The 16,367-nt window shown below is 38.1% G+C and overlaps 1 protein-coding gene across 1 annotated transcript in view; it reads left to right on the top strand.

Annotated features, from left to right (window-relative positions):
• The window catches only part of SLC2A13 (solute carrier family 2 member 13), a 164,300-nt gene that overhangs the window by 30,899 nt on the left and 117,034 nt on the right, over nucleotides 1-16,367 (top strand). Inside the window, exon 3 of the mRNA XM_075081344.1 lies at nucleotides 4,492-4,700. Coding sequence (XP_074937445.1) covers nucleotides 4,492-4,700 — 209 coding nt within the window. The remainder of the gene's footprint in view (nucleotides 1-4,491; nucleotides 4,701-16,367) is intronic.

Raw genomic sequence — 16,367 nt, 5'->3', positions numbered from 1 at the left:
TTTTCCTACTTGAAAATCCTAATTTGAAGGATCATCCCCCCAGCCCAATAACTTTCAACATAAATGTTATTGAGTTCTCTTGCTTCTGATGGAGCTGGATAGGGATTTCTAGGTGCACTGATGTTTGAGGTTTAAGTGAGGAACAATTAATTTGGGACTTGGTACATAGAAGAACTTGGAAGGTGATCTTTTTATAGTATGTAAAGAAATATGCATTAGAACAAAAAGCTAATGTTTTCTTCTTAATCTATGGTTCAATTTGTGTATGTCTGAAGATTCAAGAAGTTTGAGGTTTTTACTTCTTGTCCGTGTGATTGTTTCCTTTGCCTCTCTTGTAAAAAGATGCCACATTTTGACCTTAAGAAAAGTCACTTCATGCTGATCTAGTTTCGTTTAAGTTTCAGCTCTGCCTTACGCTTTCTGAAAATGCATTAGCTACTTTAGCTCAAGTGAAAATAGCATTTCACATTTTTACGTGAAGCTTTTGATGACCTTTTCATTTTAATGCAGCTGCATTCTCTGGCAGACTCTATGTCCACTAACAGAGAATGGAGAAAGAGCATTCACTGAAAGAAAAACTTAGTTCTATAGTATTGCTAATGCTTTTCTGCAGTTAAGGAAATGTGCTCAATTTTGAGAAAAGGATTGACAAGTACAGTTGTATTTAAATGATTAATAAGGGAAAAATGTCACTCCAGTTTGTTACACACAAGTTACCATCTTTTTGATATGTATAATTCAGGCCTTTTAATCTATCTGAACTGGAAAAAATTAAAAGTAAGATCCAGAATCTGAGGGTTGAGTAAGACTAGGAGGTTGGGTGTTTGATCTGAGCTGTGTGAGACTTTTGAAAATCTCCAACTATGGTCGTTTCCACTTCTCAAGACAACTTGTTCAGACGTTCAGGCACTCTTACTGTGAAGAATTGTTTTCCCTTATCTTTGATCTGAGCTTTCCTTGTTGCAACTTTTGACTATTGACTGTTGTCCTTTCACAGCATACATCTGAGAAAAGTCCGTCTCCATCTTCACTATGAGCTCTCTTTAAGTTGTGAAAGATGCAATTAGATCTCTTCATCATCTCTTTTCTGGGCAGTTCTCTCAGCCTCTTCTTTTATGTCATACACCCCAGTTGCACGACTGTCTTAGTGATCTATTGCTATTCCTGGTTTGTAGCTTGCCCTCATCTTGGTGGTCCCAGTCTTCCAGATTCAGCACAGTGTGTTGAATAGTGAGGAGTAATTGTTTCTTGCCTGCTGGCTCATGCTGGATAATTTTTGCTAATTCAGTAATACTATGTGTTACGTACAGGCCAAGTACTGTTTGCTGGATTGAGTGGAGCGAAGTGAAGTGAAACTGTTGATGATGCATTGGGCAGAAACTGAGGTCATGGTAGTGATGAGGGACCCAAAGATTCTCAGCTGTGACGCTGGAGCTGTTAACTGGGGGCTGTGTACTTGGCTGTGCTCAGCTAGTTTACTGCAACCTAAGACTGAGCCGGGAACAGTACAGATGGTCTGTCACCTGGAAAGAATGACCAGCAAACACATGGGGAGAAATCACAGATGTTCACTCCTGAGTCATCACGTATAAGAAGGAAAATTACAGCAATTATTGTAGTTCTTAGTGACTGAATGGCTACGTATTGGATTGCTACAAAAAACAATACAGAACTTTACTTTTCTCAGCTCTGCTTGTTCTTGGTATTGCTGGATATTAAATTAAAAATAAACCGAAGAAAACAAATATTTAACATGACTCTTATGTCAGGTTAGCTTTATAAACCCTGCTAATGCCATCTTAATAGTATTGCAGCAGTATGTCTGAGAAGGAGAAATGTTACAGCAGGCTTATTAAATTCCATGCTGGATTTTTTCAGGTCTGCTAGACATCTGGCTTCAAATGCAAAGTCTTGTACTCTGTGTAGGAAGGAACTATATTAGATTTCTGAAAGCTGGCTTACTGCATGAAATGTCTAAAATTGCCTGTTTTTACTCTAAATTGGTTATATCAAAGTTGCTTGATCTGGAAGTTGCAACAACTCTTGAACTTGCAATGGATGTTGCTCTTACCTGAAGATTTTCCTTCTCACCTCTTCCTTGTACTCAACTTTGTCCAGAAACATGTTGATTGGAAACTGACTTTAGTGAGTGAGTACTTTCTGTATATTTCTTTATCTTGCCTGTGATAAACAATCCAGTAGAGTCCAACTGGTAGCCTTAACAGGCTGGATCGAGCTTTCAGGAGTGTCAATTGATTTTTGTCTCCAAAGATGATTGCAGGTACCCAGTTGTTTAGTTCTGGAGGTTCTGCTGTGTTTAAGGGACTGAAGGGCTTTGGAGGAGCAGAAATTAGGTTTTATGAGTGTAAAGGACTAAATCTGTTTATTTAGATCCTTTTGCTTGCAGTTTGACAGAATACAGCAACTGTGTATTTAATCTCTATGGTTTTGTTCCTTTCTTCCTTTGAAATAGAAAAGGCTTTCTGAATACCACTCTAATGCAGATATTGAATATACAGTTTGGTGAGCTTCGATGGTGTATGTGTAAAGGTGATTCTGTATACAGCTACCAAAATGTTTGTGGAGAGGGAAGAGCGTAGGAAGAAATAAGGACATTAATGAATGAGAATGAAAACATAAGGAATGAAAGCATTAGTGAATTAGTGATACAGGTTAGATATGTTGGCTAAAAACCACACAGCTAATAATTCTTCCACAAACTTTGTGTTTTGAATTTATGTTCTTCCCATCTGCTTTTCTTTCTTTTTTAACTAATGATTCTTAAAGTGTTAGAAAATAAGAGACTTGCTCACAAATTTTGTTCTAGACCAAGATTTATTTGTACGAGCTTTGGAAATTTTTGCTGGTTTTAGGAAGAACTTGAAGGCTTAGCTTGGGGATAGGAAGACTGGCCTGCACGCACATTGTCCCAGGATGGCCATCCTCTTTGCATTACCTTTTGGGTGTTCTTTTCCCCGTTCTCCAGTTTCCTGCCCTGTGGCATTGCTTGTGTTTTTCTTTGTTAAACCTACAGATGCCTCTGAGGAAGTATTTTTCCATTTTCATCCAAAATGCATTTGAACTTGACGAATACCTTTGGTTCATTGCCCTGAAACAAGGTTTCTGTTAATGGTTGTGCTCTCTTTCCTACTCTATTATCAATCTTGTTTCATAGCATGCTTTATAAAAGCATCCAGGTGAGAGACTGCTGAATCAGGTGTGTCAAGGCATGCATCCTGGGGTATGAAGAGAGGAGCTGGAAGAGAGATTAGCAAATCTCCTTAATCTCTTGACTGATGTCATGGTGTGAACCTGTTATTGAGTACAGACTACCTCAGTATTCATCCTGAGGGCTAGTTTCTGGAGGTGTGTTAATGATTATAACCACTGATGTGAAACCTACGATAGCTGCAATAATGTAAGGGCGATGCCAGCACTGTTTAAGTGTCTTTAATGGAAGTGAAAAAAATCTCAGTGAAGTGCAAATGGGAAAAGGTCAGATTTAAAAACAGAGCAAAATTATACATTGTTCTGCAATTCTTGTTATTCTTAATAGATTTTTACTGAAAGAATATAAAAATGTGAAGTGTATAGACCAGAACCACCAATGAAAGTTGGTGTTTGCTTGTCTTCCACAGTCTTTTCCCCCCACTTTATCTGGGGCGAATCATGGTATCTGTGGGTGTTGTCACATGTGTCAGTGCTGATGCCTGGAAGCATAACCCTCCAGCCAGTGGTAATTCTCTGTTGAGCAGAGAACTAGCCTTAATGCTAGATATAGTAGCCCCCTCAGGCATCTAAAATGCAGTTTTGATTTAAAACCTAACATTGCAGCTGGCTGAAGATTTAAGAGCAGACTGTCTAAAAGCTCTGGGGTAAATTGCCATGCTGGTGAAGTGAACTTTTTTCAGTGTTTCACCTTGTAGTCAGAAACTTTCAACAATAGAACAGGTATCTCCTTACACAAGAGGTGTATTCCTTGGTCACCTGTATCTGTGTATGCTTATTACTGACCAAATTAGCATTTTTCATTGGCTGGTTTTGGGTTTATTTTTTTAATATGTCTGTAAAACAGCAGGATTTCGGTCTCATTTTTGCCGTCAGCAGTACCCATTTGCTCTCTGTGCCTTTGCTTTCTCTTTCAGTTCGTTACTTTCTTGTTTCTTTGCTGAAGGGATTATCGGTTTCCAAACTAATGGAATGTTTCAGGGTTTTTGTTTAGTCTGACTTAGTGTCCTCGGGACCAGTGGCTCTAGGGCCAGTTGTGGCAGAATAGGCAACATGTCCTTGAGACTTCCTGGAATTGAAAGCGAGGGTCCTGTTTTCTAAAATACTTGCAGAATATGATTATTGCCTGCTTAACTTCTGGTGATAAAGAATACAAGGGAGGGGAGGGTTTGATTTGTAAATGACAGGTTGAGTAGCTGTAGCTGAGTCTTCTCATAGCATGTTTTTGTAGGCAAATATTAGATATTTCTTTATTATTTCCAGGTACATGCTGGGCCTGTCAGCTGTTCCAGCAGTTATACAGTTTCTTGGATTCCTGTTTCTTCCTGAAAGTCCCCGCTGGCTCATTCAGAAAGGCCAGACTCAGCGAGCACGGAGAATTCTGTCTCAAATGCGTGGCAACCAGGCAATCGATGAGGAGTATGACAGTATCAAAAACAACATTGAAGAAGAAGAAAACGAAGTTGGAGCAGGTATGCTGAATTCTTGTTGGCCTCTCTGCCTATCGATGTGGAGATAAAGATGAGAAGAAATGTTGAAGTCATAGCCTGTGGGAACTTGATGTTTTGCTTTTTCTTGTCTGTTTTGCTATTTTAAATATTTCCTATACTGGTAGCTTCAAAAATGAACAGACGCTTGTATGATCCTACCCTTTTAAATTAGTTTCCAATTTCTCAAGTGAGGAAGAAGTAAAGCTGTATAAGATTCTAAGTTTATACCACCTATTCTTATGTGAGAATTGCACTCAGAAAAGTACTCAGTTTAAGGAGGCACATCTTGAAGAGTGGAAATAAAATAAAGTTTGGTTCCTTTCATCAGTGGAAAAGGCCAAACAGACACTAAGGAGGTCAGAAGGCATTTTACATGCCTGAATTATCCAGAGGCTGTATCCTGGCTGAGCATATCCTAGGCAAGCAGCCTTTGGAAAGATTTCAAAATTAGGTATGTAATACAGAGATTCTTTTTCAGTTAAGGCAGCTTCTGAAAGTCTCTTTGGTCTGCCCCCGAGAGAATACGACATCTAAGTCAAGTCCTTCTTTCACTCTTTTGTATCCTTATGCCATAATTGCTCAAAAGTTTGTGTGTGTACTTCTGTGTGTACTTACAAAGCAAGATTACCTTTCCTTTGACCTTCTATCCACTACATGTTTTTCCTCTGCTTTGCACTGAAAATATTAATGTGGGAATCTCAAGTAAGGCTCTTAAGGAAAGCTCATCTCAGTTCTTGCTTCTTTAAACACTGATAGGAAAATACTGTAACTTTTTAGAGCTGATGGAAAGAAAAATGCAAGTTAATTTAGATCTGTGTAAATTGAGATTCAACATCTTATAATACCTTATCTCATTGAGTTTGGCTTTGAGCCTTACAATAAATAATTAAGTATATGGAAAAAGTTATTTGCTATATTGTAGTGAAGGGATCTTCAAAATATGCATCACTGGTGTGAAGTAGAGCTGGGTTTTTTTTCTCCCATTATGTTTTTAAGGCTTTGTATACTTTTTTTTCCAGTTCTTCAGTTTGTGGGGTTGGGAATGAAGTTCACTGAAGCTGATTTGATAAAAAACTGAAGTGGATATTCATAGAACAGCTTGGGTTTAAGAGTCATGTGCCAAAGTTCTTGATCCTAATTAGGGATTGAGCTGTTTGGTTCCTTGGAGAGCCACTTAATGTCTAGTATTAAAGTTTTTATGCTTTGTAGAAACAAAAGGGTCAGGTGTTTGACCCATCCAGTCCCTTATTTTTAGTCACTGGGCTGTAGGGTATGACCTTGTTTCTCTCTTAAATCTTTCCTCATGCTGCTGTTTCACTACTCTTAAACTAAATGTGGTGGTGTAAGACTGCAGTGGCACTGACTCCAGCTCAGCTCTTAAATCAGTCCTCTGTACATTTGTAACTTGAATGGCACAATTACGAGGTTGCTGGTTTTCTGGGATGTGCAGATCTCTTGATGCCCCCCACCATCCCCCAATAACTTCCTGGAGTTTAGTTAAATCAAGCACATGCCTAAGAGAAATCTTGGTTACAGAGAATCAATGTTTTCTTCTCACCTAATCCACAATTTCCGAGTTGTCACCAAAGGGTATGAAAATAATGAGGGTAGTTAAAAGTGTGTGCTATCCCACTTGTTATAAATGCTTAGCAAATGGGCATTAGACAGTTACAGTCTTGGTTTTGATTATAACTTGGTAATAATTGCACTTCATCCCATTTAACCCAAAGTCTTTGTTTTTATAAAAAGGCATGTTGTGTGTCAGCATCAAGACATACATTATTTTTGTTACCTTTCTGTGATGTAGAGGTGGCATTTACAAGTGGTGTTAAATTGTAATTACTTTCATTTCTTGAGGAGTTGTCTGGATCCTCAGTATTGAATTTGGCATGCGCTGTGCAAGAGCAACTGTTCATGATTTCATTGCCAGTTTTTTTAGGTATTGACAACTCAAATGTGGGCTTCTGCAAAGGTTTTGCTTTTAATTTTTCTCTGTATTTTTTAAAAATATATTTCTGTAGTACTACTTGTATTCATTTCTCCTATTTGTGGCAGACAGTGTTTTAAAACACTAGTTAATAGCAATGACAAATGATGGTAGTAATTCCTATCAGACATTGTGAGCATCATTCCAGTTTTACAAAAAGCTTTAATGACCCTAAACTAGCAGTGCGTTTATGTGGCATTCAAGGAAAGATAACTTTGTAGATTGAAAATCATCCGGCTTATTTTTAGGTAGTAGTGTCTTTTCCTTTCCTGTCTTTTCCTTTCTTAATAAAGAACAGAAGTTTGTTGGGTTTGGTTTTTTGTTTGGGTTTTTTTTGTTTTTGTTTTGGGTTTTTTTAATTGATTGATACACAAACATCTTTGTGACTTTCTTAGGGCATCATTTTCTATGAAAAGAAGCCTCTGTTTGACCCCTTCTCTGCAAGGGAGTAACAGAATGTAACTGTAACATATTCTCCAGTCCCACACTAAAAACTGTTATGCCTTTTGTAAATGTTTCATCAACTTTTCTTGTCACGGAAATAATGAATCACAGCGAAACTTCATCTGTGTTGTTCAAGCTACTTTCTTAAAGGTTTGGTTTTAATGCCTGTGATAAAACCAGAGAAGTTCATTGCATTTTCCACATGGTCATCAAGCAGCTTCTATTTTGAAAATAATAAAAATGCCTTCAGCAGCAAACTTCTGTTTCAGAAGTCTTTTGTGCCAATGTGGGATACCTGTTAAGCAAACGATTCACATTTCTTTACCCTTTCCAATACATTCAGCCAAATCTCTCCTGCTGATACTGCTTAGCAGTTTATCTTTTAGCACTTTCAGACTGGTATTGGGAAAAGTATGTATCTCTTTGACAAACACTTTCTCCGTGACTGGTTATGCAAATGACATTTTTTCTGGCAGTCACGAATATTGCTTTTGCGTGCTCTATTCTGTACTTCCAGTGTGACTTGATGGTGTAACCTTGCATTTTGAGAAGGGAAGGGGAGGGCATTGCATTTTGTAGTAACATTATAAAACAAGTTGAATCTTGGTCAAGCCCAGCTACTCGTCATCTTTTAACATCATCCCCTTCTTAGGTGATGGGGCTGTAGTGTAAAAGGGAGCTGGTCATAAGAAAATCAAGGGTAGAAGGAAGATGTTAGAAGAGGGCTCCCCAAGAAGCAGTAGTTCATAGGTGTGAAGTGGACTTCCTCTGCAAATATGCTGTGGATCTTGCAGATTCCCCAGTGCTTGGCTCAGGCTCTGAAGCCTTAGAGGAGAGAAAAGGGGAGAGAATGCTCAGAAGGGGTTTGCAAAGGAAAGGGTTCTGTAGTGACTGTCTGTAGGAAAACGCATATGACACACTGCTGCTGAACTGTAGTTCTTAGTATAGTTAAGACAGAGGTTCTGTACTGCCCATTAGTTAAAAACAGGCAGTCAAATCTTAGCAATGCAGGTAAGCACTGGCACAGTGGCTTAATACATGGGTATAGAGGCAGTAATGTGTACTCCTAAGTGAATTAGGGAGTGGAATTTATAATGCTAATTCTAGAGCAAGCACTCTGGAGTGAATTTAGTAGTGGTGATTTTGTGCATAACGACAAAGCTATCTAGCACACCTTTTGTAAAAGTCTTACAGGCTACCACTGTAGTGATCATTTCAGACTGAAAGAAATCATTATAACATCCAACAGAGACATTTTAAATAGATCATTAATTTCCTATATATTTTACAACACTCCAATGTTCAAAGCGAATCATAGAAGAGTATCAGTTTGTACCGTCTTTCTGTGTGAAAGCATCTGCAAGCTGCATGGTTTTTCCTTGCGCCCCTCTTGCAGCAATACTGAGCTGTGATGTGCCTGGATGCGTGGTATTTCACGTTAAATCAGTAGTGATGAGTATAGTACTAACAATGTCTTGACGAAATGAACATCATTTGCATTAAGACTAGACATTTATTTTTGTAGATGAAGGATGTGTAACCATGGATCATAATTACACTAGGAGAGCAGTGTAATCTCTCCCATCCCTGTTTATCCCACATTTCTCTAACCTGTGAATTAGGGTTGAGACTCTTGTCCTTATCTGCTCTGTCTGTGGACCTTCACATTTTATTAGCTGTTCTTAGGCATGTATATGTGTCAACTTCTGATCATGAAGGTGTCTTTTTTTGCACGTTATACTTAGTAATTCTGGCTATGTAAAACTGCTGGGGCTCAGTGGGGCATGGAACCATGCTGCTTCTGTGAAATTCATTGAGTGATTTACAAAATTGATTATTATACTCTAATATTGTTTAACCTACCATTCTGTGTCTGTACCAGAATGTTACGTAATGGGCACTGCTGCTAGATCAGCCATTTTCTTGTGTTTTCATTATTTTTAATATATTTTTTGTAATAGCCTAGCTTTTTTTTCTGAGACCAAGAAAAATGTATCCATGCCACTCTTACACTTCTGTAGGCTTGACTCACTTTACTACTTTGCTGAATATCCTATTGGATCAGTGAATCAGTCTACTTTTTTAGGTTTTGTGTTTCCCTGTTGGAGGTAATGTTGCCTGATATAAAGGTAAAATCACGTCATTACCATTAGGTTTCAGCTCATAACTTTACCCATTTAACTGTCAGTTAAAATAGGATATTATCAGGCAGGAGGTCTGGACCCTCAGTCTTTCCTGGTTCCAGTATATTTCTATTTTCTGCACCTTTTCTTCTTAAGTAATATTTTTAACTTGTTAGTATTCCTGGCTATGGCTTTGGCTGGAACCATTTGACATGCATCTTTCTAGGGAGATACCAGAAGCTTGCAATGTTTTCACTCTTAATCATAATTCTCCCCTACTTCTGTGAGTCCTTTTTATCCTGGGCCATTGCCCAACATGCCTGGTGTTGAAAAAGATATAGGCATGCTTATTATTATTGGAAAACAGCTGGAATCTCATTTAATGAAACTTGGTAATACTGTGGTGCTCTGGTAGGGCTGTGCAGAACTCTGAATCATTCCACTTCCAGCCACTCAAATCTTTATTTTGAAGTTAATCGCTCTTTTATGATATTAAGTGGCTGTTGTTACCTGTTAACCATGAAGTTAGATGGAATTCTCTGGGGCAAAAGGAAACAAAGTAATTGGGCTAAGGATTTGCTGAAGAAAGCCCCAAATCCAATATGGTTGGTAGTTGTATTAGCTTGCAATTCTTGCTTGTGGCAATACCAAATGCCAGGGTCAGTTCCAGGTGGGTTTTGCCTTTGGATTTTGTGTGAAGTGTGTCCAATGCAAGAGGTACTTGAAAAAAATTTCTTCGTTTCATTCTTGTATTTTACCCATTTGATATGCAGAATTTTTCTTTGTCTGTTCCCTTACAAACAAAAATTCTTCCTGTGTATGGTCCGTTGGGATTTGAGTTGAACACAAAAAAAGAATTCCTCTGGATAATGGAAAATTCATGCAATGCAGGAAAATAAAACATGGAGACATTTGATCTTGAGAAAGTATACTAATTCAAATCATTGTACAATCAGATAACAAGAAAAATTCTACAAAACTTGGCAAGGAATATTGAAAGTATGATTAAACAATTGATAAAGAGAGATAATAAGATTTTTGGTTCTCCTTTTATCCTTAAAGTCTTTTAAAAGGCTGACTTATTCTTGCAAAGATTACCTTTGTTCTTTATACACTATATTTCTCAATTATTTTTTTTTGGCATTGGATAGAAATATGAGCGCAATATTTTAAAAATAATAATTTGTTTCTGGTATCTTAGAGTTCTGCTTATACCTCTAGTTTGTGTGCCTAACCACGAGTTTGGGAATGTCTGTATGCTTTAGGAATCCTGGTGTTAGTGTGTTTACCTGACAGGGCATTTCGAGTTGGCCTTGCTTCATTGGCTTACGAAAAAAACCAATCCCTTCATCTTTCACCTTGGTTTTCAGTGTGGTGACATAAATTCAACATTTATCTGGCAGTGGTGGTTAGTTGCCTGTCTGAAGAGCAGATTCTTTCTTGTAGACTGCTTCAGATGTATGCTTTGGAACAAACTCTTCTTTGCCAGTAGTCCAGACAGATTTCATATATGGTAGTCCTACAGGGCAGGAAAAAGGGAAACTCTCTAAAACTTTGTGTAAGTATGGGGAAGCACTGTGAGGCAGGAGGGTTGGGTTTTTTTTTTTGTTTCTTTTCCCCACTTCAGATTCACTGTGAAGTTTCTGGAATTAAAATTAGCTCTCCATTGTCAGCATTCTTAGCTTTGTATTAGTTCGCAGCTTCTGAAGCCTACAGAAAATTCAAGCTATGAGTCTGAAAAATAAAAGAAAATTAAAAAGACTTAATCTTTTATCAGTTCAAAAATAAATCTGGGCGTAATGATTTTGTTTTAAGCCAAATGACATTATTCACAGATTGAAGCTGAATTTGCTGACCTTCAGGCAGTATTAACTGCGGCTTTTCGTCTGAGGTCATTTGTGGGACTTCATATCTGCAAACAGTATTGGATTCTACTCCGGTGCTAGTGCATCACTGAACATTCAGCTGCTCCCTATTCTTTGTTTAGGAACAGGTATCTGTTTTGTGAACACACATGTTTCAGAGTGGAAAAAAAGTGTTGGAAGAATGAGACTAGTGATTGACAACCTTTCACGAGAGAATGTAGTGGTTCTAAAGCAAAAACTGACTGAAGGAGGAAAGAGTCTGTGAATAAGGATAGCGTGTTTTGTTTCAGTTGTGTCCAAGGGAATAGCAATTTGTGACTTGTACTTAAAAAACAAGCAAATCCCTACACCCCCTGCCCCTGCAAATTTGACTAGGATAGTTTATTTTCCCTTCTTGATATGAACAGCCAAAATTAGGCAGTTTTGGCTGGTTGTTCCGGTGTTCTCATTCTCTCTGCTTTGCATTTATTGTCTGATAGGGCTAGTTACAGGACTTCAAATTTATAGAAAAGTATCTTTTTCCTTTAACACAAGAACTACTTGTTTTTTGTATTTAAACAAGCTAGTCCAACTGACTTAGATCAGATAGTTTCTGATGGCTTCTGGCTCCAATTTCCATGCCTTCTAGGACCTCAGTTCAGTTCTAGACAGCAGTAAGGTAGACATATTTCTTGGATGTTTCTAGACGTAGTGCTTAGCTATATAACTTGGCCTGTAATTAAGAGTTTGACATGTAATAGCATAAACTTTAAACAGCATTTGTGACTGTATACTTTTGCAATTATAGAATCATTTAGGTTGGAAAAGACCTCTAAGATCATCAAGTCCAACCATTAAACTAGCACCTCCAAGTCCACCACTAAACCACGTCCTTAAGCACCACATCTACACGTCTTTTAAATACCTCCAGCGATGGTAACTCAACCGATTCCCTGGGCAGCCTGTTCCAGTGCTTGACAACCCTTTCAGTGAAGACATTTTTCCTAATATCCAATCTATAGTTCCTTCCTAGTTCATCCAGGGGAAAACCACAAAAATAGTGTGGCATGTAGTGAGATTTTAGGAAAGCTGGGCTAAAGATTCCTGGCAGAAGTGAACTTAAAGGTCTTGGGAGGAATATTCTTGGTCAACGAAAAGAAAAATGGATGTGCATAACGTGGGTAATAGTAAAGGAGTGAGGTAAGCAGAAAAGACTAGAAATAGGAGAAAGGGGGGTAAAAACAAAAAGACAACCTGAAGTTGTCCTTACCCAGTACAGAAATGGGAGAGAAAGTAAGTAGTAGGAGACACCTATGTACTGGGAAGGGAGCCCAAAGAAGGAGGTGGGCCAGAGAGAGAGAAGCCTATGTGGGTTAAAAGTAGTCATAGCATTTTGATGCTGGGATAGGAATGAAAGGGCAGAATACATCTGCTTAAAGGAAAGCATCTGGTGGTGGGCCGGCGATGGCGGTGTGATAACCTCTTCCAAACTGCAGTGCGAGGATTTGTTGCTGCTGTCGTGCTTGCCAGGCTCCTGGCTCTTCGGTCTGAATGGACCAAGCCAAGACTCTGAGCCTCGGAGTCAGTGCACTGGAGGGCAGGTTCGGTTTGAGGTGGGATGTCTGGTGGGTCAGCCCGGCTGCGTTAGAAATGGGAAATAGAATTTTGAATTTCCTGCTTACTCTTGTGCAAGAGATGGGCACACACTACCTTTGCAGCAGAATTTGCTCTTTGGGCCTTTGTTTTTTTCCTAACATGGTTACACTGATATACTTGTTTGTCATCTGAAATTAGGGATCTACTTTTTTTATTTATGTATATTGGTCTTAAAGGCACCATCATTTTATTGCTTTTTAGAGCTGCTAATGGTATTCAAGAGCTCAGTTAATTTAAAAAAAAAAAAAGGCCTGGTTCTTCATCATTTCCCTGCTGGATCCAGCATCTGCACTGAACACACAATTCTAAGCCGAATGCTCCCACTTGAGCTGCCTGTTAACATGCAGCAGGGATTCAGACAAAATATACAGTGTTGTGTGAAAATGTTAATGGGCATTGGGGAAAAATTTTTTTTAGACTGCTGAGGACTAATTATAACACTTCACTAAGCTTAGTAATATGATTCATTATTTAGCTCTTAAAGCAGGTTCTGTGGCAAAAGTTGGAGATAAATTTGCACCTTCTTTGCTCTCTGACCTTGTGAAGAGGAGTGGAAACTTGAAAATGGATTAAGCTTTTTAATAACTATTTATATATAAATGCCACAGACAAGTAGCTGAGCAAACTTTACCTATTGATCCCATTTTAGCCTTTTCAGCATAATCATTAGAATTAAAAAAGGGTGGGTTTTCTGTTTTAAGTTAATGTTGCTTTGCAGTGCTGTAAGAACCACATCAGTGCAGTGCTGACTCTTCCTCTTCTGCCCCCTAAGTGATAGGCTTTGAACAAGGGCAGAACTTGGTCCATCCCTCAGATATTAAGGATTATCAACAGCAGTAGTTTTTCCTTGGCTGGGTGGTCAAGTGAATACAGTGTTTATACAGCCTGTTTAAACTGAGCTACTTTGTAATAGGAAGAAACTATTAGGGAAGATAAAGGGTTTTAAACAGTGTTTGTGCTTATTTCTTTTGCATAAGGCCATGTTCTGCTCCTGCAATCTAGTCAGGCTTTATTTTTTCTGGAGACCTTTGCGAAGGTATTGTCTGCCTGATTTTTGTCCAATGCTCATCTTTTTCTCTTGCCTTTTGAAATAACGGGGTTGGGTGGTTTTTGATCTCTTCTGTTTTCAAGATGCTTTATTCTTCTATTGAACCTGAAGAGTTTGGTTCAGAATAAGCAGCTATCCTTGCATGCCTCCTGATAGTTAAACTAAAGTGTTCGTGCACCGAGCATTTCAGTAAATCTTGTCAACCAATGTGAGGTCTATCACAATCGGCATGCTGCCATGTGTGGATTGTGTTTTGTTTGACTGAATATGTATTAAAAAAATAAAAAAAGGAAAGAATGCTTCCATGTAGTTTGCCGCTGAGACTCCCAAACTATCCATTTCGAATGGTCTCTTACACAAATATTCTTGAGCATTCCCTATGCTAAGAAAGCAAGTTGTTAGGATTTATTCCTTTTGAAAATAAATGGAAAATAGTGGAGTAGTTCCATGTTGACTGTTTGACCAGAATATGTATTTAGATCTAGTGCATTTATCCAGGAGATAAGAAACAGTTTCTTCCTTTATGTTAATTCTTTTTGACCGTAATTTTTACAAGTGATGAACCAGTTCAGAACTGTGTTTCATTCATAATTTTTTTGGTGAGCAAAAAGTTAGAATTCTGCTTTCCTTTTTGGCGTTTTTTTAATTATGTCCCCTAAGCTGTAGTGATGCTCAATAACTGTGTAGTACTGTGCTAGTCTTGCTATAGAGCCAAGTCCCTAGAAAACAGCTTCTTCCTCATGTTATTTCACTCCAGAATAGGAAGGGTGAGCACCACCTTTTCCTTTTATCATCTGAATGAATGGGTGTGTGGGCTTACGCTTTTTGAGTGGTATTTCTGTAAGTGAAGTACTTTCTAGGAAGTTTATGATAATATTTTGTATTCTAAAATATTATGGGTCTTTTGGAAAACATCCATGTAGATTAGAGGGGGTTTATATGGTTGAAGTGTGTGTGTGCGCACGCGAGATAACTAATGCTGCATGAGTAATTCATAATGAATAATTTATCTAATTAATTTAGACTTTCTTTCTGCTTGTCAGTCGTCTGTGGGGAAACGGCAGTTTCCTTAGACATATTTGTTTTGGAAGTGTTAAAGTGCTTTGGAATTTTTCTATGTGCAGCTGTAACAAATGCATTGCAAACTTGAAAATTTTAGTATAAACTCTTTGGAAATTGTGGCTTTCACAAATATTAAACAGTATTTCAATGATGCTCTAGAAATACCTGTGCAAATAAAACTCTGAGTAGCTCAATGAACAAAATAAGAAAAATTTAACAGAATCAGTAAGACTTGTCCCTCTCCACCCCATTTTCAGGTTTCCCTTTTGCTACAAAAACCAAACAATCCCCGCCCCCCAACAAACAAATTAAAAAAACCCTCACCAACAACAGTTCTTTAACCAAAAGGTGTTTGACATTTTTCAGCACTTCCCCCCACGCCCTACAGGAAACCGCTCTTCTGTTAAATGTCTTTCTCCTATGAGGAAAGGATCACTCCACTGTTCTAGCAGTGGTCAATTTGTCTATGTTTTTTTTTTTTCTTTTTGTTTTCCTTGAACATTCAGAGGTAAATACTGCATTTACGGATAATGGTGGTTTTGGACTTTTTTTCTGATTCTGCATGTACTTGAGTATTTCTATTTCTGTTGAATAAGAAATAATGTTTTCAAAACCTGTATAGTTCAGTGTCTATGGATATTAAAATATTTACCAAAAGTCATATGGAAAATGTTGCTAGCTGGTCAAAGTAAGTTATCTCACAATGAAGCCGTGATGATTTATGAATGAAGAAATAATATTGTGAGTTACATTTAGAATTATTCTGTAACTAAAGAATGTGAGGGCTTGAAAAATTTCTCCTTTTCCCTGCCATACTTAGTGAGCATCCAGTTCCCTCCTTATAGAGTTGACTTTAGGCCAATATTTAGGGTCAGCAAACCTAGTACGTTGTTACTTTTCCCCTCTTTGGTTGCAAGGAGGTTGTAGAATTGCTAAGAAACTGCCAAGAGTTCAAGTTGCTGCATTGCTTGTAACTGCTTAAATATGTTTAATTGAACATGCTGCATGGTTATTCTGTCCCTTTATAGTGAAACAACAGTTTTTATCATAGGTTATGAAATGAGCATCTTTGCTTGTAACACATGATAGCCTTTTTCTGCTGGGCAGGGGCTGGTGGGAACCTGCTGGTATTCGTAGGGTGTCTGTGTGTCCAAACCTGTGCAAACTGGGGCTGTGAGGACTTCCAGGCACTTCTTTGCCTTGTAGAAAAGTACTTCAGGGCAGAAAGAGAGTAGATCTTTCTTTTGGTACTAAAACTGCATGAATATATTTGTGTTTTTTTTTTTATCAGTGCTGCATATCTTTAATTTTTATGTGCGTTCTCCTTGGCGTCAGTGGCTATAAAGAGAGCATAACCACCATTTTCTTTAGTTTGTTTTGACCTGTTTGCCATCACTTAGAACATGGAAAGGTTTAATTACAAATATTTAATAAGATAGATTGAATTAAGAGCATGAATAATTTTAGCATAATTCTTACCTTTTG

Source organism: Phalacrocorax aristotelis, chromosome 1, assembly GCF_949628215.1.
Source record: "Phalacrocorax aristotelis chromosome 1, bGulAri2.1, whole genome shotgun sequence".
NCBI classification, from domain to species: Eukaryota; Metazoa; Chordata; class Aves; order Suliformes; family Phalacrocoracidae; genus Phalacrocorax; species Phalacrocorax aristotelis.
This window is presented reverse-complemented; position numbering and strand designations above follow the sequence as displayed.